Source organism: Trachypithecus francoisi, unplaced genomic scaffold (genome assembly GCF_009764315.1).
Source record: "Trachypithecus francoisi isolate TF-2019V2 unplaced genomic scaffold, Tfra_2.0 Contig01580, whole genome shotgun sequence".
Taxonomy (NCBI): domain Eukaryota; kingdom Metazoa; phylum Chordata; class Mammalia; order Primates; family Cercopithecidae; genus Trachypithecus; species Trachypithecus francoisi.
In genome coordinates, this window is record NW_022681443.1 from 1,248,204 (window position 1) to 1,273,524 (window position 25,321).

The 25,321-nt window shown below is 54.3% G+C and overlaps 1 protein-coding gene across 14 annotated transcripts in view; it reads right to left on the reverse strand.

Moving 5' to 3' along the window:
• Positions 1-1,773: 1,773 nt before the first annotated feature.
• The window catches only part of LOC117070385 (casein kinase I), a 47,540-nt gene continuing 23,992 nt past the window's right edge, over positions 1,774-25,321 (reverse strand). For 5 of the 14 annotated variants that reach the window (XM_033189436.1, XM_033189444.1, XM_033189415.1 and 2 more), the window contains exons 3-10: positions 14,833-14,943; positions 14,563-14,711; positions 12,370-12,598; positions 11,538-11,708; positions 10,148-10,296; positions 6,790-6,850; positions 5,746-5,938; positions 4,757-5,653 (exon numbers count right to left, since the gene is read on the reverse strand). In XM_033189436.1, coding sequence (XP_033045327.1) covers positions 5,395-5,653; positions 5,746-5,938; positions 6,790-6,850; positions 10,148-10,296; positions 11,538-11,708; positions 12,370-12,598; positions 14,563-14,711; positions 14,833-14,943 — 1,322 coding nt within the window. In that variant the 3' untranslated portion in view covers positions 4,757-5,394. The other 9 variants (XM_033189490.1, XM_033189480.1, XM_033189471.1 and 6 more) reach the window with 8 other exon arrangements.

Here is a 25,321-nt window from a genome sequence, read left to right on the forward strand (position 1 = left end):
CACTCCCAAACATTAGCCCTCTGAGTAAGAAGTGCAGGAAGAAGCATGATGGGTAGAAATGCGGCAGAGCAGCAGGGGCGGGAGGCATTCTCAGATTATAGCTTTTTAGACAGCTTGACTTCATGTATGTAAACACCTTCATATCCAAAAAGTAAACCAAAAAAGAGGAGGGGGAGAAGCATTAGCTTATTATTACAATTGATGAAATAGGCTAGGCACAATGGCTTATGCCTGTAAACCCAGCCCTTTCAGACTGAGGTGGGAGGATTGCTTGAGCTCGGGAGTTCAAGACCAGCCTGGGCAACATAGTGAGACCTCATCTCTACGAAAAAATACAAAAATTAGCCAGGCATGGTGGCGCACACCTGTGGTCCCAGCTACTAGAGAGGCTGAGGCAGGAGGATCCCTTGAGCCTGGGAAGTTGAAGCTGCAGTGAGCCATGATTGCACCAACACAGTCCAGCCTGGGTGACAAAGCAAGATCCTGTCTCCAAAACAGAAAAAAAGGAACTATACTTTTCACTGTAAAAGACATATAAAGACCAGCTCCTTATTTTCTCTCAGGGCCTCTAGCTGATAACTTCCACTTGCTGTCTGATGTCAGGTTGTCCATCCCAGAAGGTCCTAAGCTCCAGGGAGGCCGGGGGCAGGTTGGAGCAGCCTCTCTGCTGCATTCCCCCAGCACCTCATTCAACCAAGTGTGGGTGAACAAAATGGCACTTCACAGGCTGACCAACTGACCACTGACTCCCGGCTGCCACCCAGCCCCAAGACCCGGGCTCTGCTTACCACCTGCCATTCCAGGGCCTACTGGTATTTCCTGGCTTTGGGTAACACACCTGAAACCTGATGCCTGTAAAGGGGACCCCACCTTTACATGGGCCCCACACAGCAGGAAACTCTCCACCAGGCCATGAGCCTGAGGGTCACTGGGTCTTGACGGCCAGCACTGGAAGAGGCCTTGAGCTACGTCCAGGATTTCAAAACACCCAAGGGGAACCTTCCAGGGCCTTCCACCCGCTTCCCTGGCAGACCTATTAGCCTATTAGCTTCGCTCTTGCCTCTGGATTGAGACTGTGGCAATAATGGCTCTTGGCTTAACGAAAGGAAGTGAACTGTGTTGGGTAAATGCAGACTGACAGATTCTTTTCCAAGCTGGTGAGACCAAGGCAGGCGAGGCTGTGCGCTGCCCTTTTATCAAGGCTTAGCTGAAGGACCTTGCCCAGGGTCACTATCGGAGCTCGCTCCAGCACCCTCCCTCATGGAGCCCCGGGTCAGTGGTGGAGAGGGTCACAGCACCTCCACAACCCCCACAGTGAGATGGCCTGGGCTCAAGTCTTGCCTCTGCCACCAGAGCTGTGACTGTGGGCAAGATATTTTACAGCAGGACCAGTTTCTTGTCCGAAGGTAGAGCTATTAACAGGACCTAACTCAGAATCCTTGTGTGGATAAAATCATGTGTGAAGAGCTTTTAGGCCTTGCTTCTCAAAGAGGGGTCCCAGGCCATCAGCACAGCTGGAGTGTGCAGTGAGAAGCTCTCAGCCCCACCCCACCCTCTTTACAAGACTCCCGCGTGGCGTCTGTGTGCACTCATGTTTTCAAAGCCCCCTGGACATCCCAACCACAGCCCAAGTGTTGTGAAAGTGGCCCCAGTCACACCTGCCTCCAGGGCAAGGGCTTGTTCCTCACTGACTGTGCTGATCCCAGCAAGACCCACTTCTGGTTCTGCGGGGAGAGTCCCAAGGGCACAGAGGTGGACAAAGGGCTGCCTCCATCACTTTATCTTTTCTACTTTATTACTTCAAATTAACAACCACAATAAAGCTCAAAAAAGTCCAATATTTACACAGGAAAAAAGTACAAAATTCCCCCCAAAGTTCTTCAGTATTTTTTTTCAGTTTTTTAAATTACAAAGTAATAAAAAGCTTTGCTCTTTAATTAAAAAAAAAAAAAAAAGGAAAAAGGGGAAACAGAGGTAAATAAATTAGGAAAACACACACACGGAGAAAACAAACAAAAATAAAATAAAATAAAAACAAAAAGAGGTGTTAACTAGGAAGGATGAGTTAATCCAAAACCCAGCCCTGACCCCAGGCTCCTCCTCAGAAAGGTGGAACCCAGGGAGAGGGGGGACCCCAGGTGACTGTCAGGACCAAGGAAGTAATTTATAACTCAGAGTCAGATGCCTTCTGGAAGTAGTCTCCATGGATTCTGCCCTAAAACCAGGAACGGAAGATGGAGCTGCCACCGGCTGATGACGGGTTGAGGGGGGATCGGTGGCAGTGAGGACCCTCTGAACTCTGAGGGATGCGGCGGTCACTGCCCACCCCCATGTCCTTGTTAGTAGACACAGGAGAACGGGAATTTGGGCTGGCAGGTGGGGCAGGCCGTGGCACCTGCTGTCCTGGGAAACACAGGTCAATACATCCACACACGCACACAAGGGACGCCGACCCCCACAACCTCCCCATCCACTCCATGGAGAGGCAGAGGGGAGCCTGGAGGCCAGGGGGACACCCCAGGGGGACACTGGAAAAGCCCAGCACGGGAAGTCAGCCACTGTCATCTCAGTGGGTGGGGCTGTGCGTATCTCCTGGATTGCGAGGCTCGGGAAACTCGGTGGGAACTGCCTTCGACTGACCACACCACTGCCTGCTGATGCTCGAGGGCCGGCTTTGGCTCTGGGACCTGGCACTTCTCCGACCCGGAGCCGACCCGTCCCTCTCCGGGCAGGTGACGGGTGGGGGCAGGAACAGGAGGCTGGGCAGGGCCGTGGCGTCTGGCTCCTGTAGCCTGGTGTTGTCAGGGGGAGCATCTGGCAGCCTGAAGGTTGGGGGTAGCGGGCACCACAAAGGGACAAGAATCCTCAGTGCTGAGGGCATCTCATCTTCTTGCCATTGGCAAAGAAATCAAAGAAACAAACTCCATCGTCGGTTTTGTGCTGGGTTTTTTTTGTTGTTCTTTTGAGTGGTTTATTTTTGCCATCTTTTTTTGTTTTTTTAAAAGAAAATACAGTGAAGACACTAGAAGGGAGAAGGGAGAAGACAGGTGAGGTGCACAGCTGTCTCTGGCTACTCTTTTTTTTTTTTTGAGATGGAATCTTGCTCTGTCCCCCAGGCTGGAGGGCAGTGGCACAATCTCGACTCACTGCAACCTCCACCTCCCGGGTTCAAGCGATTCTCCTGTCTCAGCCTCCCAAGTAGCTGGGGTTACAGGTGCCCACCACCACACCCAGCTAATTTTTGTGCTTTTAGTAGGGATGGGTTTTCACCATGTTGGCCAGACTGGTCTTGAACTCCTGACCTCAAGTGACCTGCCCATCTGGGCCTCCCAAAGTGCTGGGATTACAGGTGCGAGCCACTGCACCTGGTCCCCCAAACTCCTGTCTTCTTGTCCTTTGGTCTATCTCCCTCTGAACCCCAGAGCCTGGCTCAAGGCCCAGCATGCTAGGAGATCCACCTTCATGTGACAGAAACAGATTATCTCCCTCCTCTGCCCTCCTGGTGAGCATCTCCCCACCCTACCCCACCCCCAGATATCTGTCCAGCCAGCCATGGACAGCCTGGTTCCTGGGCCTGAGATCTGAGGAAGGCCTGTCCTGTTCATGCCTCCTCTCTGTATGGATGAACTCCTACAACACAGACGACACACAGATTGTCCCAGTGTGAAGTCGAGTCCCCTGACGTGTCGGGCCTACTGCTACTGCCTACAAATGGACACACGTTCCCCGGACAGCTAAGATTACACCCTTGACAAGCCCAAAGAGCCCCTGCCACCTCCCCTTTCCCAAGCCAGGTCCCAGAGTGGAGCGTTTCCATGCCCCGCTTCAAGGCCTCGTGCAGTCAGGAAAGAACCGGGAAGCTCACACTGGCCAGAGGGCCTCTCCCAGTCCTACTACAGAGGCCGAAAAAGGGATCCCTTGCTTCCTCCACAGTCCTGTTGTGAGTCTTGTGCAGGAATTAACTTGCGTAACAGCCCAGAGGCTGAGACAGGGCTAATGCCGTGGGAGAGGTCAGAGTGTGAGCCCATGGCCCCATCTCTGCTGGGAACCAACCTTTCAGCATGTTTTTTTTCTCTCGCTCTTTTTTGTTGTTGTTGTTGTTGAGACAGAGTCTCACTCTGCCGCCCAGGCTAGAGTGCAGTGGTGCAATCTCAGCTCGCTGCAAGCTCCGCCTCCCGGGTTCATGCCATTCTCCTGCCTCAGCCTCCTGAGTAGCTGGGACTACACACGCCCGCCACACCTGGCTAATTTTTTGTTTTTTGTTTTTTTTTTAGTAGAGACGGGGTGTTGGCCAGGATGGTCTCGATCTCCTGACCTTGTGATCTGCCCGCCTCGGCCTTCCAAAGTGCTGGGATTACAGGCATGAGCCACCGCACCCGGCCTCCAGAATATGTTAAGGCAGAAGGAGACAGAGGGCTGGCCGAAGGCAGAAAAAGTTTTTCCAGCAGAAATTAATTCATGTGGGGTCAGGCCTGAGCAGAGAAACCCTTGGCCCCGAGCCAGGCAGGCTCCAAGGTTTTAAACTCCTTGAGGCCCCTTAGAGTTCTGGGGCACCTGGTACCATCTGCCACTGCCACTGCCACCCACTCCTCACAACACATTAGTCTCTTTCTGGGGCCTGGGAGCTTCTAGGCCGGCTGGGCTGGTTGCATCTGCAGCAGTCATGGACTCACCTAAGCAAACACTGGTCCAATGGGGGCTCTCCTCACTTCCCAAGATGGTCAAATGGCACACTTGTCTTTTGAGGGAGAGAAGGGAGAGAGAGGGAGGGACAAGCTTCAAGTCAAGTCCCTCAGCTGCTGGCGATGGAGATTTGGTGAGTCTCTCCCCACTGAGGAGTTCTACCCCCACCTCCACCTCCATGCAGCCCTTCAAGCCGAGGGAAAGCCTGTGTGGTTCCAATGACTCTAAGATGTCCCTGTCTGTAGGTAAGAACATTGCCCTGGGAGGCAAACCTGCTACCTAAGTAGATGGCCAAGGAGGGTTCTCTCGCAGGACTCCCTCCTTGTCCACAGGCAGGAGGACGAGGGCAGGGCTCCCATCCATCTCTGCCAGGCCACCTTCCGTGGGCAACTACAGATTCCCCCTTCCCAAGTGTCCCCATCCAAACATGGCCCCAAAGTGGATGGGACCTCACCGCCCCTACACCCCATGCTTTTGCCAATGCTCACGGGGGTTCCTGGGTGCTCCCTGATGTCAGGGAGCAGGAACACCTCATCTCTGAGCCCCTGCTGCCCACCCCGGCTGGGCCGCTGGCAGTGAAGGCTGGAGCCCAGCCGTGACACTTGCCAGGGAATGTTACTGCCCTGAGCCTCGGTGAATGACTTTGCTCAAGAGGGCTCATTAGACCTCAGAGGATTAAATGAGGCCAAGTCCCGGCTCAACAGAAGGGGTTCACTCTAAGGCAAGCAGCGTCGACGGGGAGCGAAGAACAGAGCCGAGGCCTGACCTCACACTGGGGGGTCTCCAGCTCAGTTGTGAGGCCCAGAGGGACTGGCAGGGGGGCAACTCACCTGTGAGGCTGGGATCCGGGAGACCTCTTGCCGCCCAGTGAGGTCTGAGGAGGAGACGTTGGCGGGTGCGCCCCTGTGCAGCCTCATACTCACCTTCCTCTCCCGGTCGACCCGTGAGATCGCTCTGGGAGAAGTATTGCCTGGAGAAAGAGGCATGGAAAGCCACCCTCAGAGTGGGCACAGAGCCTCCCACCCACCCTGAGCCCAGCCCACTGCCTGAGTCCCTGCTCACCAGCTGGCTGGATGCGGGAGGCTGGCGTGGAAGCCACGGGCTCGGCGGCACTGCGGAGCCGGTTGGCAGTGGCCCCCGTGGGTGGGCCAGGGGGCAGGGCTCGGGTCGCGGACCCCCGTAGCTGCCCCATCCTCTCCTCGCGCTCGTGTTCTCGCCGCTCCCGGTCCACGTCCTCGGGGTTCCGGGCTGCACCCTGCAGGGATGCAAGAAAAGATACCGGTCAGCCCCAGAGGCCAGGGTGTTCTGGGCCCAGCAGCCCTGCAGGGCACAGCAGGGGAGGGAGGCCGGGTAGGTATCTCAGAAACCCTCTGCTCCAGCCTCCCCTACAAGCGCGGGAAGCCATGACCCCCAATCACACAGCACAGAGACACGAAGCCACACAATCACCGAAGGAAGGAGAAAGCAGGAGTCTGGGGGCAGAGGGAGGTCAGTCTGCCCTGCTCTCCCGGGATGGAGCCAGAGCCAGGACAACTAATGCCCCCAGGATGATCAAGAGCACCTCTTGGCCCTCCTGGCCTGGGGCTGGGCCTGCCCTGGCCCCCCTCGGTGTACCAAGAGCCCTTAACTACTCAAGGTTGCCAAATCGGGCAGGGAAGCTGTTTAGAGGCCTCTAGCAGACTGGCTAGGGGTGTCCAGAGTGGGAAAAGGACAGGCCCAGAGTCACAAAACTAGTGGAAGTGGGCCAGGACTCAGACCAGGTCTCCTGGTACCCAGCCAGGGGCTCTTTTCACCAGGGAGCTGTCCTTCCCCTGCTGGGACCTAGCAATGGCTTCTGGCAGGTGCCGTGGAGGCCACAGCCAGGAGGCCCTGGGAACCCACACAGACACCGCTTGCCTTGGGATGGGCGCTCAAGGGGAGCTGGAGAAGAAAACGGGGCCATGTGGCCCATGGAGGAAGAAGGGGCCCAACAGGCACGGCTGGAGCAGAAGGGGTGCCCTAAGCCCCCAGGTGCCCTGCTTTACAGCCACTGCTGCCCCTTGTATAGGAGGAAGTGAGAAGGGGCCAGAGAAGAGCGTGTGTGGGGGCAGTGCCCGACTGCGTTACCTAGTTCATCCTGGGGCCGTCCGCAGGGAAGGGCAGGGGGCTGGCAGGAAGGGGGCCGCATCTGTGGAGGAGAGAGCTGCGGGCTGAGTGGGGGGCCTGCTCATGGGCCACAGGGTGTGGTTCCTGCAACCCATGTCTCTCCCAGGAGACTAGCCAAGAGGTGGCGGTGGGCCCTGTCTTTAAGCAACTCCAGGAAGTAGTGGCTAAGACTAGAATGATCCCTGAATCTTAGTGAGGCACCAAGGCCCAGAGAGGCCTTGTGACCTGCCTGGGGTCGCACAGCTCAGGGCAGAGCTAGGGTCTGAACTCAGGCCTTTGCCACCCAGTCCCACTCTGCTCTCTGCACCCCAAGAGGTCACTGTTCAGAGCCTTGCTTTAGAACACTCTAGAAGACGCATCTTCCCATCCTCCCACCCAGAAGCCTCTCAGGCAGGCCTGGGACCACCAAGGCTCTAACTCCTGACCTCTGGTTCTCACCCTGGGCTCCCATTCAGTTGCAGGCTGGCAAACAGTGACTCAGCCAGAGCCCCAGCAAAGCCTGGGGAGGAACACGAGCTGTGGCACCTCCGTGCTGAACCTTCTGCGGGCAGGGCCACGTCAACCCTGCGAGGCAGGTCAATCTCATTTCCATGGTTGGGATGCAGAGGCTGAGTGACTCACTCCACGGTGTGGAGCCCTGCAGCCAGCAGCCAAGCAGAGCGCTGGAGCCCCTGCCCTTTGTGAGCCCAAAAGGCTCAGGCCATCGCCAGCCTGGAGGCAGGAAGTAGGCGACTCTCCATGGTCCCATCCAACCCATAGGACGCAAGAAACACACAGCAGGGAGCTCTCTTGGCCTTTATTGCCCACAGAAAATGCAAAAGATCAGCAAAGTCACAGGAGCATCCACCTGTCATCATATGGACCTCTGTCCTTGGCTGTGTTGAATTCCTTCCTGGCCGGTGGACTGGACCTCGGAACACTGGCTATATGTGCTGCGAGTGGCTTCCAGGCTCCAGGGATCCACAGATCCCAGCACGCCGGTGCAGAACACCACAGGGTGTCCTGTCTACTGTCAGGTTGGCATGGGAAGGGCCCAGCCTCAGGGTGAAAGTTCCCATTGCATGTTTTCCAGGTGCTTCTGCCAGAGGACTGCTGGAGGTGGTTCAGCTCACTACGGTGGCCGTGGCAATGAGTCAGTGACTGGCAAAGGATAAGGCTGTGCGCGCCTCTGCCCAGCTTCTAACTTCAGGGCCTGCCTCAAGAGGGACTCCAGGAAGGCGGTCAGAGCAGCAGCAGTGGATGGAGAGGTGCTCCTGGCCTGCTTGGAGAAGAGATCTTGCTGGCTAGACAGTCTTGCGAGACTCCATAAGGGAGGCACCTAGAGCAGTGATGTCCACAGAACGTTCTGGATGAAGGAAATGGTCCCGTCTGCCTTGCTGGATGTGGTGGCCACTGGAGTGCAGGGGCGTGATCTCGGCTCACTCCAACCTCTGCCTCCTGGGTTCAAGCGATTCTCTTGCCTCAGCCTCCCCAGTAGCTGGGATTACAGGAACACACCACCATGCCCAGCTAATTTTTGTGTTTTTAGTAGAAATGGGTTTCACCATGTTGGCCAGGCTGGTCTTAAACTCCTGACCTCAAGTGATCCGCCCTCTTTGGCCTCCCAAAATGCTGGGATTACAGGCATGAGCCATCGTGCCTGGCTGACATTTCCAGTCTTGATTAATTTTAATTCATTAAAAATGTGTCGTGGGTAGCCAGTGGCTACCATCTTGGACAGTGTCAGTCTAGAGAATACAAAATCCATTCTTGGAGTTGTGCTGAGCTGGAGGGCCAAGCCCATCACGAACCAGACTTGGGAGTGACTATCTCGATGAGAAAGTGCCCAGTGCCCAAAGCCCTGTGGTGAAAAGAGCTGGTCCCTGGTGCCCAAGGCCATAGGCCCCATTTGGAGCCAGAAGGTCTAGGGTGAAATCAGAGAAGACGCCCCCTGCCCATATCCCATTTCCACCCCTGCTGAAAAGGGCAACGGAGGCCTCTCCCTCTCTGCCTGATCTCTGTCTCACTCCTTAGTGAACAAGAAACCCAGAGAGAAGAAAAGCCGACCAACGTGCCAACCTTGGCTTCCAGAACAGAGCCTTGGTCCTAATCATCTAGCAGGGCAGCTGAGGGCCCTGCCACGAAAGAGGCACACCAGGATGAAGCAAGAGGAGGTGTTTAATGAGTTCAGGTTCAACACAGGCCGCTGACGGGGTCTGGCCGTGAGTCTGTCCTGGGACCCATTCCCACCAGGTCCCTTGTGGGCAGTGGCCACCATCCTTCCTTCAGGCTGTCCTGGCCCTCAGGTGGCTGGCTACTTCCCTAGGATCCCATGGCAGGGCCTTTTCCACCATGCCCTCCACTGTGCTGCTATCTCTTGGGAACGGGAGTCATCCCATCCTCCCAAGAAACACTTCCTCAGGCCTGGCCCCGATGGGCTCAGGCACACCTGGCGACATCAGAAATGGGGCCCTGGAGTCCAGACCACAGGCCAGTAGTTTTGGGGCAGCTCCTCCACCTCCTCCACCTCCTCCATGGGCCTATCTGGGGGGCTCTGGGTGCCCAGGGGCGCCGGGCACCTGGAAGGGACAAAAAGAGCACAGCTGAGGCTCAGCCTCTTGCGCTCGCTGGTCAAGTGGCAAATTTTGGAAAAGCCAGGCCTCAGAGGATCCTTACCAGTACGTGGGTGAGTACGTGGGCCCGGCACAGGGACAGGGGCGGGGACAGAACGGTCCCTTCGCTGTCACAGGGCTGTCACGGGGCTGAGCCTGGCTAGAGGAAGCCCCCTTTTCCAGAAGAGATGTGAAACAAGACATACAATTTCACAGATTCCAGAGCCCTGGGCACGGCCCCACCCCCTGGACTCTTAAAAGAGGGAAACAGAACAACTGCCTAGCCAGACCCAGTGTCCCATGACCAAGAAGAAAGAAAGCACCATGACTGGGTCCAGGCTGGCCAGAGGGGCCACAGTGCAGGTAGCCGCCTGGGATGTGCAGAACAGGAGCAGGACGGCGTAGGCAGTGATCAGGGCGGCGGGGGGCACCGCCAGCACCACCCACGCCCTGCCGCGGGTACCCAGGAGGGACCCCAGGTGAAGCCAGGTCCTTCTTGTTCCAGCAGGAGGCAGCGCCCTGCCTGGGCCCTGCTGCCCACGGCAGCACAAGTTGTCAGCACAGATGAGGCAGGAGGGCTCCAGGACCCCAGTGAGGTCAACCACACCGTCCAGCTCATACCTCCCGTCTGTCGGGAGCCCCACCCGCCACTGGCTCACTCTGGCCCTCTGAGTCAGGGCCTTCCCCATCCAGTCCCCTAAGCCCGCCTTGGCCTCCAGGTGACTCACGAATTTCAGCATGTTCCAGTCGAAGACATAGTCATAGGAGAAGCCCTGCCGGTGGAAGAGGTTGCGGAAGAGCTGACGTAGGTAAGAGTAGTCAGGCTTGTCGTCAAACCGCAGGGAGCGGCAGAAGTTGAGGTATGTTGAGAATTCGGCTGAGGAGGGGTTGCAGGGGACACAGAACGCAACCGTGAGGCCCACGCTCCCAGATCCCCTGCAGCCAGCACTGACCTAGCCACCCACTGCCCCACAGATACTTCCAATCTGAGAGAGGCAAGAAAAGGAGGCAACAGAACCACGGCCTTCCCTGGCCTGCCTGTGAGCAGAGCCTCTGCCACTTTCAGAGCAAGGGAAGACCTGTGAACTGTGGCCAGGAGCTCCTGCCAGGTAGCCGGTTCCAGGAGCCACGCCCACACCTCTTCCGCTGCCCTCACCAAGCACCCGGGGACCCGCAGATCAACTGCTGCCATAAACTCAAAGGACTGCAAGAGCCTGACGGACCTTCCAACACAACCTAAACAAGAGGAGAAAAACTTCCATTTCCTCCTCAAAAAAACTAGGGACAGGGCCCTTGGGAGATGAGGCAGGAATGTGGGCTGGGAAGCAACAGGTGTAACAGCCAGGCCAGGGAAACCGGGCCTTCTGGCTGTGCCAAGGGATGGCAAAGAGCCAGGGTTACCGCTCAGGTGCCAAGGGCTGTGGGGCAGTCCAGTATGGGCTTTGTTGTTGTTGTTGTTGTTGTGTTTTTGAGACGGAGTCTCGCTCTGACGCCCGGTCTGGAGTGTAGTGGCCGGATCTCAGCTCACTGCAAGCTCCGCCTCCCGGGTTCATGCCATTCTCCTGCCTCAGCCTCCCGAGTAGCTGGGACTACAGGCGCCCGCCACCTCGCCCGGCTAGTTTTTTGTATTTTTTAGTAGAGACGGGGTTTCACCGTGTTAGCCAGGATGGTCTCGATCTCCTGACCTTGTGATCCGCCCGTCTCGGCCTCCCACAGTGCTGGGATTACAGGCTTGAGCCACTGCGCCCGGCCCTGTTGTTGTTGTTTTTGAGACATCTCGCTATCATCCAGGTTGGAGTGCAATGGCGCAATCTCAGCTCACAGCAACCTCCACCTCCCGGGTTCAAGCAATTCTCCTTCCTCAGCCTCCTGAGTAGCTGGGATTACAGGTGGGACTAATTTTTGTATTTTTAGTAGAGACGGGATTTCACCATGTTGGTCAGGCTGGTCTCGAACTCCTGACCTCGTGATCTGCCTGCCTCAGCCTCCCAAAGTGCTGGGATTGCAGGCGTTCAGCCACTGCGTCTGGCCCCAGTGTGGGCTTTGTATGGCCTCACCTTTCCCTTAGACAGTGCCTCAGGGACCCCCAGGCATATGCCCTCCCACTGGGCTACTCACAGGGATAGCCTTTGCAGAGGACCTCAATGGGCGTTGACATCTTCTTCTCGCTGATCCGCTCATACTTCTGGCGCTTGGTGGCTGCTTTGAGTCCCTGCCAGGGCAGGGAGCCCAGGTTGAAGTACATGAGCACGTAGCCCAGGCTCTCCAGGTCATCTCGACGGCTTTGCTCTGCATAGAGAGTCAAACACTAGGTGAGGGACAGGGGTCCACTCAGGCCCCTAAGTCATCCTCTGGGTCATGCTCCTCACCATGCAAACCAGGACCCTCCTGCCCCCCTCATCAGATGTTGCTCACTGCACACATTTTAAACAGGCACTGCTATTATCTTCCTCCTACAGAGAAGAAGCCTAAGGCAGGGCCTTCTCAACTTAATTTGGGCCTAGTTTTTCCAGCTCAGGCACTTAATCATTCAATGCCCATGACAGGTCACCTACTGCCCCCTTGCCTGGCCCACCCCGTGGAGAGGTCACAAGCTTCAGCATCAGACGGGGCCAGGGTCAAATCCAGCTTTGGCATTCGCTAAGCTGCATGACCTTAAGCAACCCGTGTTAAACCTCTGAGCCTGTATTTCCCAGCCTGCACCAACAGGGCAGAGGAGGAAGCAGGGCCAGGGAAGGCACCCTGCACACACAGCTTGGCTTACAAAGGGGAAGACCCGACTGTGCAAGGACAGGGATTAAGTCCGAGCTTGGGAGTAGATGGGGTGGGGACTTTCTCACTAGAAAAGAGCCTGGGGGCCTCCATCAAGGTAGAGGGTGAGAGGGCTCCAGAGAGCCAGGCCCTAGCCAGTGGCCCCGGGTGCACACTGCTCCAGGCCTGGCTCCCTCACCAATGCCCAGGTGCGTGTTGATGGAAGCATAGCGAGCTGTGCCGGTCAGGTTCTTGTTTTCCCGGTAGGGAATGTGCTGGTGGGTGCGGGCGTCCCGGTACTTCTTGGCCAGGCCGAAGTCGATGATGTAGACCAGGTTACCCTTCTTCCCCAGCCCCATGAGGAAGTTGTCGGGCTTGACGTCCCGGTGGATGAAGTTCTTGGAGTGGATATACTCGATGCGGCTGATCTGGGGAGGAGGGGGCCATTTGTTCAACAGAGGGGCCCTCGCCCAGTGCTCTGGGCCAGGCAGGGGCTGGGGCCACAGAGGTGGAAAAGGCACACATGGTCCCTGCCCTGGAAAGGGAGAAAGGTCTGCCTTCGACCATGAAGGATGATTAAGGGGCAGGCCAGAGAAGGCCTCCTGGAAAATGTGACATCAGGATGAACTCTGAAGGGGGAGTTCACCAAGTTGGTTGTGAGACAAAGAGAGTACTGCAGGAAAGCTAATCCAGAACTCCTGATCCAGAAATGAAGAGTCTGCTAGAAAGGCAACTGGTTCCTCATGGAAGGCTTGCCTGCCCGGCCCCACACTCATAGGACTCAGGGAGCCAGAGAGGCAACAGATGTGGGGGAGGGGCAGGGAGGGAACATGGGGGAAGCCTAAACCAGGCAGAGGTGACAGAGGCAGAGCACAAAAGACAGGGCTTCTGAAGGATGCCAAACTCAGACAGGCACAGGGCCCTCTTTTCTTTGATTTTTTTTTTTTTTTTAAGATGGAGTCTCGGTCTGTTGTATAGGCTAGAATGCAGTGGCAAAATCTCGGCTCACTGCAACCTCTGCCTCCGGGATTCAAGTGATTCTCCTGCCTCAGCCTCCCAAGTAGCTGGGACTATAGGCGCACACCACCACATCCAGCTAATTTTTTGTATTTTTAGAAAAAACGGGGTTTCACCATGATGGTCAGACTGGTCTCAAACTCCTGACCTCAGATGAGCTGCCCGCCTCGGCCTCCCGAAGTGCTGGGATTACAGACTTGAGCCACCTTTTCAGTCGAGTTTTTAAAACTCAAAGTCATATCCATGCACATGCCATGGCTTCTGGCTCTGGTCCCAGGTTCAGCACAGCTCAACATCTCCTGCACCCTTCTTGGGTTTCACACCACGAGAGGCTCTGGCGACCCTCTGCTCACACACCTTCAGCCTACGTTGCAGGACTTAATGCAGACCAAGACTAAAACCCCTGTACAAGATCTCCACGTTCCATTCCAAGTTCAAAATTCTACAGTTTTGTGTCTTTAAGAGGCTTTCCTCCCTATGCTGATGAAGGGCTTGGTACTTAACGGCCTGTTAGAGGGGTCTGGTTTGGCAAGGCGCTGAATGGCATCTCACCTAATCCACTCGATCCCTTCAACAACTGACAAATGAGAGACTCTCACATGAGGCCACTGAGGCTCAGAGACGTTCGGCGTTCACCTACAGTCACTGGTCTGGAATAGGACCCAGGTCTGTGTGACAGACCGCAGGCTTTATAAATTACCCAGGGCAGACCAGACGCGGTGATCATGCCTGTAATCCCATGTAATTACCATCTTGGGAGGACAAGATGGGAAGACTGATCGAGGCCAGGAGTTTGAGACCAACCTGGTCAACACAGTGAGACCCCCATCTCTATTTCTTATAATTAAACAATATTTTTGAAATAAATAAATAAAACTACCCCAGGCAGAGTCCCAGGCCCTACCCCAGGAACCTGACTTGGCAGGTCTGGAGTTGGGCCTGAAATCCACATTTTAAATAAACACCTTGGCTGGGCGCAGTGGCTCACGCCTGTAATCCCAGCACCTGGGGAGGCTAAGATGGGTGGATCACTTGGTAAAACTCTGTCTCTACTAAAAATATATAAATTAGCCCAGCGTGGTGGCAAAGGCCTATAATCCCAGCTACTCATGAGGCTGAAGCATGAGAATTGCTTGAACCTAGGAAGCGGATGTTGCAATGAGCCGAGATCGCACCACTGCGCTTCAGCCTGGGCGACACAGTGAGACTTTGCCTCAAAAAATAAATAAAATAAATAAACACCTAGAATTCTATAGCCAGTGGCCAAGGTCTCCTGGCACAGGCCCATCCTCTGGCATCCTCTGGGGGCAGGAGGTAGGGCTGGTATCCTGGGCCCACAGGCATCCGGCTGGGGATGGAGGGGATGGGGACTCACCATCTGGTCGGCCAGGAGCAGCACCGTCTTGAGGCTGAACTTGCGGGAACAGAAGTTGAACAGGTCCTCGAGGCTGGGCCCCAGCAACTCCATGACCATCACGTTGTAGTCGCCCTCAGCTCCGCACCACTTGATGGAAGGGATCCCCACTGGGGGTCAAGCGGAGGGCCTCTGTCAGGGGTCAGAGGCAGCCAGCCACGCCCAGCCCGCCCTGCACTCATGGCCACCAACCCCCACCCCGGCGCCCGCTGCCGCCCACCCTGTGCTCACCGCCGCCCTGCATCATCTTGTAGAACTTGCTCTCAATGTGCAGCTGGGGGTGCTTCGTCTTCACACACTCCAGCTTGATGGCAACTTCCTCACCAGAGGCGATGTTGGCACCTGCCCGGGGTGGGGAGGCAAGGGACCAGGGTCACCCTCAAAGGCCAGGCAGTCCCAGGCACCCCACTAAGCATTTCTGAGATCTGGCGTGCGCTGGGCCTGGGGCCATCTGCCCTTGAGGAGCTCTTGGAGGAGGCTGGGAAGTGGGCAAAGGAGCCCAGGCAAAGGTTTCCTGAGAGGAAAGAAGGTCAGCGCTGTGAGGGACAGAGGTGACACACAAGAGCTACCCAGGGCCACAGGCTGGGGGAACAAGGAGGCCCAATGTGAGTGGGGCAAGGGACAGGGATGCAAAAGGCTCACAGACAACCTAAGGGAGGGGACTGAGTCCTGGAGCTAATTTGGGCAGCAGGGTCTGTAGGTTTGAGGTGGTGGCACGTGCAGAGAAGGGGCCCAATGGGGCTGGGCTGCTGAACACACCAGAACAAGCCAGGACCACCCTGGCCTGCAGAATGAAGACAGGACAGCCACAGAACCCCTCAGTCAACGCTGGTGCCTTCAGAGGCAGCCCCGCACATTCTAATCCAGTGCCTCATTCGATTCTCACTCCCTAGTTGTAGAGATGAGAAAACTGAGACCCAGCTCAAGGTCACATGACCTGTAAATGGCGGCCTTGAGTGTCAACCCCGGCTCTGCTGGCCTCCAGCCTAGGTCAGAGGTCCTGCCTGCACCTCCGCCTCTCCCCCAATGCACTCCTGGCTTCTTAAGGGGCTCTAAGAAAATACCCTCATACACACTAAGGTCCCGCTCTCTGCCTGGACCCACAGCCCAACTCAAGAAGTCACAAGAAAGACCAAACCCAAAGTGTACCTTGCCTCACTTTCCCTAGCTGTATGGGGTGGATGAGATGAAGGGCTGGGGCTAGGCTAGGTGACAGGGTGTCTCCTTCTTGGGGCCAGCAGCAAGCCCAGTAGCAGGAGTAGGACACTGTTGCACACAAACAGGCCAGAACAGCCCCCAGGGACACAGCCCCAGGAGGAGTTCAAGACAGAAGAAAAGCAGGACCTCACATCAGAGGAAAAGACGAGACTATTCACTAATAATGCCCCTGGAACAACCGGTCGGCGATCTGAGAAAAGACACCATGGCTCACACCACAACCAGGAGAAATCTCAAGTAGAGGAAATGTTTGCATGTAAGAAATAAAGGCGGGGGTGTGAGTTGGCACAGCCCCTGTGCACCTCTTGAGTGAAGCTGAACATAAACAAACGCTTGCCCAAGCAACCCCAGTCCTGAGTGTACGTCCTTCAGAAACATGTGTGCACCAGGGGGACAGGACAAGGATGGATACAGGAACAAACAGCCCAAGTGCCTGGCAGCAGAAGAATGGGAACAGTGGTGCAGGCACTCGGGAATCCCAGGCGGCAGTGAAGAGGAAAGGATGCCTGCTTCACACAAGGACCCCAGTCCCAGGGGTGCATTCCTCACAGCAGCCAGAGGGTGAAAACAAAGAACATCTGTCACAGATGAAAGGATGAACAGAATGCGGTGACTCCATGTGGTGGAATGTTATTCAGCAATAAAGAAGAATAAAGCACCGATACACACTATGACACAAGCGCACCTACCTTGAAAACATTCTACCCGAGGCCAGGCATGGTGGCTCACGCCTGTAATCCCGGCACTTTGGGAGGCCGAGGCGGACGGATCACAAGTTCAGGAGATTGAGACCATCCTGGTTAACACAGTGAAACCCCATCTCTACTAAAAACACAAAAAATTAGCTGGGCGTGGTGGCGGGCGCCTGTAGCCCTGGCTACTTGGGAAGCTGAGGCAGGAGAATGGCATGAACTGGGGAGGCGGAGCTTGCAGTGAGCCGGATGGTGCCACTGCACTCCAGCCTGGGGCGACAGAGTGAGACTCCGTCTCAACAAAAAAAAAAAAAAAAAAGAAAGAAAGAAGAGTGTGAGCACAGCTCTACTTGTTTCCATATCAAAGCAGGCAACAAGACAATACAGACTTAAACATGAAAGAAAGGAAAAGATGAAATGTCAGACGGTGGCTCCTAGGGAGGGATACCTTATGCCATGCAGGTATTCTATATGTATTCTTTGTATCCACTCAGCGTGTAATAGGAAATAACAATGAAATGTTAGAAGAAGGGAGAATTGCCTTATGGCCTCGGGGTTAGGCAAGGCTCTTATTTTCATCCCTGATTCAAAGTCCTGAAGCCATTAAAAAAATAAAGAAAAAGAAAAAGAAAAAAAAAGCTCCTTCCTCTCCAAAAAAAGAAAAAAGAATCCCTTCTGCATGGCAAAAACACCAGAAATAAAGTGGTAAGAAACATACTCACTTGGAATTCTTATCACAGGCGAAGAGCTAATATGTAATGAGCTCCTACAAATCAGTCGGAAAGAGACTCAACAGAAAATAGGCCAAAGAATTTGAACACACACTTCACAGAGAAAGAAATCATTAATAGAAAAGCCTTACTCATAGGGAAAGATGCCCAACCTCCTTGCAAGAGAAATGCAAATTAATATGATCGTGAAAGACCACGTTTCACCTAGGATTGTCAAAAGTCTCACGAGATAACACACCCGTCTGTCGGCAAGACTGTGGGGTGGCTGAGCACTCCTCTCAGGTGTTCCAGGCGTGAACTGCTGAGTCGCCACTGGAGGGGGATTTGACACCACTCAGCCCTGACCAGCAACCCCGCTTCTGGGAGTTTACCCGACATCCTAGCATGGTGCAAAACCAGGCGGGGACAAGGCTGTCGGCTGCAGGCTGTTTGCAACAGCAGAAGCTTGGAAACAACCCAAATGTCCCTCATGGGGGGAGGGGGGCGGCGGGTGCTGATTAAATAAAGAATAACCCATCCACAAAACAGAATACAATGGAAAAAGAATGAGGAAGCTCTCTCTGCACAGAAGTAGAAAGATCTCCAAGATACAGGAAGTGAAAAAGCAAAGCACAGAACAGTGTATATTCCACGCTCTCATTTCAGTCATCTTTAAAAAGGTGGGGAACTAAGTATCTGTGTTTGGCTCTAGCTACATAAAGAAACACTGAACAGAAACATGACTATACAGGGCTAAGTGGGTCAGGGAGGAAGGGGGGACGCTTCACTGGATACTGTGTTATAAGTTGCAATTTCTTTCAACACCTTTATTGAGATGTAATTCAGATAACTCCTCAATTGACTCACTCAAAGTGTGCGACTCACTGTTTTTAGTATATTCACAAGCTTGCGCAGCCATTACCACAATCAATTTTAGAACACAGCCCATTCGTATCAGCATCTGCCGTGGGTTCCGCATCTGCCGATTCAACCATAGATCAAAAATACGTGGGGAAAAAAATAACAATACAACAATAAGAAACAGGTTGGGCCGGGCGCGGTGGCTCACGCCTGTAATCCCAGCACTTTGGGAGGCTGAGGCGGGTGGATCACGAGGTCAGGAGATCTAGACCATTCTGACTAACATGGTGAAACCCCGTCTCTACTAAAAGTACAAAAAATTAGCCGGGCGTGGTGGCAGGCGCCTGTAGTCCCAGCCACTCAGGAGGTTGAGGCAGGAGAATGGCAAGAATTCAGGAGGCGGAGCTTGCAGTGAGCCAAGATCGCACCACTGCACTCCAGCCTGGGCAACAGTGCAAGGCTCGTCTCAAAAACAAAAAAAGAAATAGGTTGGGTGCAGTGATCCACATCTGTAGTCCTAGCACTTTGGGAGGCTGAGGAGGATTACTTGAGTCCAGCAGTTCGAGACCAGCCTAAGCAACATAGTGAGACCCTATCTCTACAAAAAATATAAAAGTTAGCCAGGCATGGTAGCACGTGCCTGTGGTCCCAGCTACCTGGGAGGCCGAGGCGGGAGGATTGCTTGAGCCTAGGAAGTCAAGGCTGCAGTGAGCTATGATCACGCCACCACATTCCAGCCTGGGTGACAGAGCAACACCATGTCTCAAAAGTAAATAGGTAAATAATATAAAAATTAAAAATACAGTACAATAACTATTTACATAGCATTTACATTGTATCAGGTATTATAAATAATCTAGAGATGATTTAAAGTATATGGAAAAGGCCGGGCGCAGTGGCTCACACCTGTAATCCCAGCACTATGGGAGACCAGGCAGGCGGATCACGAGGTAAGGAGTTCCAGAACAGCCTGACCAACATGATGAAACCCCATCTCTACTAAAAATACAAAAATTAGCCAGGCGTGGTGGCAAGTGTCTGTAATCCCAGCTATTTAGGAGGCTGAGGCAGGAGAATCTCTTGAAACTGGGAGGAGGAGGTTGCAGTAAGCTGAGATCACACAACTGCACTCCAGCCTGGCGACAGAGCGAGACTCCGTCTCAAAAAAAAAAAGTATATAGAGGATGCGGATAGGTTATACACAAATACTATAGTTTTTTATATTAGGAACTTGAGAATCAGAGGATTTTGTTATCTGAGGGGGATCCTGGAACCTATTCCCCACAGGTACCGAGGGTGGGGGGCTGTATTTTCTTTTTGAGACAGGGTCTCAATCTGTCACCCATGCTGGACTGCAGTGGCACTAACACAGCTCACTGCAGCCTCAACCTCTGGGGTGCAAGTGAGCCTCCCACTTCAGCCTCCCGAGTAGCTGGGACTACAGGCGCCAGCCACCACACCCGGCTAATTTTTATATTTTTTGTAGAGACAGGGTTTGTCATCTTGCCTAGGCTGGTCTCCAACTTCTGGGCTCAAGTGATTCACCTGCCTCAGCCTCCCAATGTGGAGGAATTACAGGCGTGAGCCATCGTGCCTGGCCCAGGAGGGCTGTATTTTCATCACCCTGAAAACACCTGTAGCCTTTAGTGGGGTCAGGCCCTATCTCCTCGCTCCATCCCCTGCTCCCCAACTAATCTACATTCTGTCTCTATGGATTTGTCTTTTCTAGACATTTCACAGAAATAGAGAAATAGAATCAAACAGAATCATACATGTGATTTTTTGTGACTGGCTTCTTTCACTTAACACATTTCTGTGTTTTGATTTTTAGTTTTATGTGTGTATTTGGATTTTTAATAAAAGAAAAAGAAAAATAGAATGAATAACTCAATCTAGCCAGCAATGGGAAAGAAAGTACTTTGCAAACTGTAAAGAGCTTTTGACACATCAATGCTCGTCACTGGGATAAGCCACACAGGTTTCCAGGGGGCAGTGAGAATATGGCACGGGAGGGGCGCTGAGCTCCTTAGAGTCCCCTGGTCGTGCTCCATTTCCCCATGAGCAGAGAGGCAGGAGAGTGCAGCGGTTAAAGTGTGAGTTTCAGAGTTAACCTGCTAGAGCCCAAATCCTGACTGGGACATCCCCTGGCCAGGGGTCCTCAGACAAGGCACTTGACCCCTCAGAGCCCCAGGTACCTCATGTGTAAACCAATGACACTATCTGGCTCATTAGGATGTTCTGAGGGACAAACATGCTTAGGAGAGTGCCTGACACACAGTCAATGCTCTACGATGTCCGGCTTGATGGGAAGTGCAGCCCCTAGGCTAGAGATGAGCCGGTGTCCAGCCAGTGGGAGGAGGGGAAGAGGGAGTAAGTCACGCTATGGAGGAAAGGAAAGCCTCCAGGAAGGCAGGCTGCAAGGGCTCCTGGCTCCCAAACAGGACTGTACTGGACAGACAAGACAGGTCACGGCACAGGCAGAGGCCCAAGAGGAGCGGGTGCAGGGGGAACCCTGGAGTGGCAGAAAAACACAGTGGAAGAGGTGGGCAGGGGAGAGATTTGGTCTTGAATGGCCGGCTAAGATCCTGGCCTTCAGCCCGAGGCACCAAGGGCCATGTTCAGGTGTGTGATCACAGGATCTCTCAGCCTTGGCACTCCTGATGCTGGAGCTGGAGAACTCCTGGCTGTGGGGCTGCCCTGGGCACTGCAGGGCACCTAACAGCACCCATGACTCCTACCCACTAGATGCCAGGGCACCCCCTTCCCCCTGAATTGTAACAACCAAAAGTTCTCCAGATCTTGACGTATGTCTCCTGGGGGACAAAAATCACCCTGTTGAGGCTACCTGGTGGATAAGAAAGGGCTGGAGGAGGCTAGAGGGGTAGTGGAAGGCCTAGGAAGGCCACTATAGAGACCAGGCATGAGCTGACAGTGGCCCTGCCCGGGCAGGGTGCAGAGAATGAGTGACACTTTGGAGGCAGGGCCTGCAGTACTTGGTGATTCGGCAGATGTGTGCAGGGAGGAGAGGTGCTGGGGAGGTGCTGGGGGGTGCTGGGGAGGTGCCGGGGAGGTAGTGGGTAGACAGGGCCCTCCTCCCATCGAGCCCTTATCCCACCCTTTGAGTAGTACTGTTTGTATTTCTTTTTTCTTTTTTTTTTTGAGACATAGCTTCACTTTGTCACCCGGGCTGGAGTGCAGTGGCATGATCTCAGCTCACTGCAACTTCTGCCTCCTGGGTTCAAGCAATTCTCATGCCTCAGCCTCCCGAGTAGCTGGGACTACAGGCAGACACCACCACGCCCGGCTAATTTTCGTATCATTTAGTAGAGACGGGTTTTTGCATGTTGGCCAGGCTGGTCTCAAACTCCTGACCTCAAATGATCCGCCCGCTTTGGTCTCCCAAAGTGCTGAGACTACAGGCACGAGCCACTGCACCCGGCCTACTGTTTGCATTTGTTTGACATGCGGAAAAGCAGACACCAAAGGTCAAATGATCATATGCCACACACGTCCCAGGGACAGGGATCCAAGCCGCTAGGCAAAGCCTCTGACTCCCGCAAGTGCTGGAAACCTGCCAGAGCTGCCTTCCCCTGCAGCAGGTCCTGCCACCAATGAGTTCCTTGGTGGCCTCTAAATTCTATCAGGAAGCTGCCAGGCTTTTCTCTGAGCTCCCTTAATTCTTACAACCACTAAGCTGAGGTTCAGAGAGGTTAGGTAACTGGCCTGAGGTCTGACAGAACTGGTTGGGGCACAGCCAGAATTTCAGTCTTAGTCCCCAAAGTCCCTGTGTTTTTTTTCCACTCTAACTCCAGGTGAGGCTTCCTGGCAAAGGCTGTGTCTGGCAGCCAGCTGAGCATAGATGCAGGGCTGCCCCACATGCGAAGGCCTAGAAGCTGGAAGAACTGCCCGATTTCAGAAGCAGAAGATGTCCCATGAGTTAGACACAGTGGGGGGACTGCCAGTTCCCAAAACAAACTTGGACACAGAAAAGGGCTTGGACTTGGCTGGCCCTAGAGGGGCTGGGAACTTGGCAAGTTCCAAGTGGCCACAGGCATGGCCAGCCTCACATGGGGGCCTACTTGACACCTACACAGACACATGGACACAATCGGGGACCTGGGTAGACTGGAGGACAGGGGATGAAGCCCAAACGTCCCAGCGGCGGCAGCAGCAGCAGCGGCGGCGACAACCTCAGTTCCCACCCATCAGAGACTTGGAGTATTCCCTGCATTAACTCTCACCCCTGGAATCACCTGTCAGTGGATAACACTGTTCTCCACCCCTTTCAGAGCTGAGGACCAGAGACTCTAGGAGGTCTAGAGAGTTCCCCAGGATGCAAGTATAGCGAATGGGCCCAGATTTGGCCACCTCTGGACCCTGGATGGGCAACAGCAGGGCCTTAACAAAGCAGGTCCCACTCTCTTGGCTGACCCCTTATAATGCAAAGGGAGGAAGGACAGAGGCCACATCTACAGTGTGCTGGCCCTCAGGTGACCCTGGAAAGCAGGGCTTGGAGGACGCATCCAGCCCCACCTGCAGAGGCCATCTGGAGTCAGGCCCTGGCACGGCACTGGGGATAAGAATGTGGCCAGAGCGTTGAATAAACGGAGCCGGGGAGGCTGGCCAGGGACGCCCTACAATCACACTGTCCCCAAACCAACAAGACAGGGGCCCAGGAGGGTGCTGGCAGGATGGTGAGTCGGGGCAGGGTCCCCTGAGGCCCTTGCACCAGGGAAGACGGGAGAGTCAGGAGTCTGACTCGCTTCCCCAGACTCAGACCCAGAGGACGCAGACCCTTCAAAAACAGTTTCAATGGTGGGGGCAATGGTGGGGGCACAGCGTACAGCACCTACTGCTGGGTTCAGCACATGCAGGTACTTTACACACCACGACCTCATTACTTCTCATGACCCCATTTTGCAGATGGGGAAGCCGAGGATGGACAAGGTCATCACCTGCCCAAGTGCATACAGCTCACTTAAAAGGGAGCACCAGCACCCAAACCTAGGCTGAACTTACTCCAGAGCCAGTACAAAGAGGAGTAAGTCTGGACTTAGTTTTTAAAATGAATGAGACGACTATGCAGATAAACAGGAAGTCCCATCCCCAGGGAGGTGCCACCACACGAGATTCTGGATTTTCTGAGTGATCTTGGGCTGCCCGACCCCCAGCCATGGGCCTCAGTCTCCTGTCTGCAAAAAGACAAGACGGGACCTGGGATGGGCACTGTCTAGGAACAAGGCTGTGCCAAGAGCTGTCTCCATGCCCTTTGACCTCCAGCCAGTGGCTCCAGGCTTCAGTGCTGAGCCCAACAGCTTCAATAATACGAGGGTCCTTTACACCCACTCCAATTTCACAAACAGTAAGGAGCTGGGTACACTCATTTCAGATGTGAAGACTGAGGCTCAGAATGATACAGCGACTTACTCCAGGTCACACAACAAATGAGGAACAGACTAGGGACCTGAACCTGGACTGACCCCCAAATCTCAGCCTTTTTCTTTCCTTCTTTTTCACGCTGAAGTGCAATGACACGATCTCAGATCACTGCAACCTCTGCCTCCCAGGTTCAAGCCATTCTTCTGCCTCAGCCTCCTGTAGTCCCAGAGCCAGCCCCTCTAAGATTTATCCTCATTCCTGTCCCTGCGCCCTCAGAAGCAGGCTAGACACACCTCTGTGTCTTGGTTACCCTCCTTGGTAAATGAAAATCAGCTCCGTCCAGTGCAGAGACTGGGGCTACAGGCATGTGCCACCACACCAAGCTAATTTTTGTATCTTTAGTAGCGACAGGGTTTCACCATGTTGGCCAGGCTGGTCTCGAACTCCTGACCTCAAATGATCTGCCCGTCTTGGCCTCCCAAAGTGCTGGGATTACAAGCGTGAGCCACAGCTCCTGGCCCCTTTTTTTTGAGACATGGTCTCACTCTGACACCCATGCTGGAGTGCAGTGGTGCAATCTCAGCTCACCGTAGCCTCAACCTCCACGGTTCAGGTGATTCTCCCACCTTAGCCTCCTGAGTAGCCGGGATTACATGCACGTGCCACCACACCCAGCTAATTTTAGTATTTTTCTTGTAGAGATGGGGTCTCACCATGTTGCCCAGGTTGGTCTCGAACTCCTGGACTCAAGCAATCCGTCTGCCTTGGCTTCCCAAAATGCTGGTATTACAAGTGTGAGCCACCGCACCTGGCCATCCCAGCCTTTTTCTATTCTGCTGTGAGGCTGCTGTGCATGCCTGTGCATGTCACAGTCCCCATTTTCTCACTGGTTTGCTTGACTAGCCTTCAGTGAACACCCACTGTGCTGACCACTAGCAGATACTACCTAATCCCTGCCTCCCCGGGAGTAGCTTGGGGTCGCAGAGAAAACCTATGAATCAGCTGCGCCGCACGCTCTCCCTCCCTCTGAGCTCCTGGGTGTCCACAGGGGAGGGTCATCCACTAAACACTCAGCAATGAACTGCACATCTGGCTGGTACTTTAGAGTTTACAAAATACTTTCCCATCTGTCATTTCATCTGTGCCTTGGAACCATTCTTGATCAGTCAGGCAGAATTATCACAAACTTTACAGATGGGGAGACTGAGGCACAGAGGAGCCGCATGACCTTCCCACAGCCACACAAAGCCATGTCTAGAACGCAGAACTAGACGTCTAACATCTCCCTCAGCATGTTCTGTCTTCCACGCTCTCACTCATGTGGAGGGCTGTGGGTATACAGGCTGCTTCTGCCAGTTTTCTAGAGTGGTCTTGGGAGACCAACTTGACCATCTGTGCCTCAGTTTCCTGATGTGCCAAAGAATCTGGTACTATCTCTAGGGGCTGCAGAAAGTACCCTGCAAGGAAGTGCTCAGGGAACTCCCAGTCTCCGACCCTGTCTCCACTGAGGCTTCCTTAACACATTTCACACTCCAAGGGACCCTAATCATGGGGTAACAGAAACCCCGAAGTTCTGAACTGATGGACACGGCACACAGACTTGGTGATCTCCGCACTGCACAGAGCTGATTTTCATTTTCCAAGGAGGGTAACCAAGGCACAGAGATGTGTCTAACCTGCTTCTGAGGGCGCAGGGACAGGAATGAGGATAAATCCTAGAGGGACTGGCTACCTCACTCCAGCAACTCCAAGCCTCCACCCCTAATCCACAATCACCAACACTAAATATCTTCCAATATTTGGACCAATAATCACAAAGGAAGGGCCAGAACTCACGACTGTGCCCCCCAAAAGTGGCAC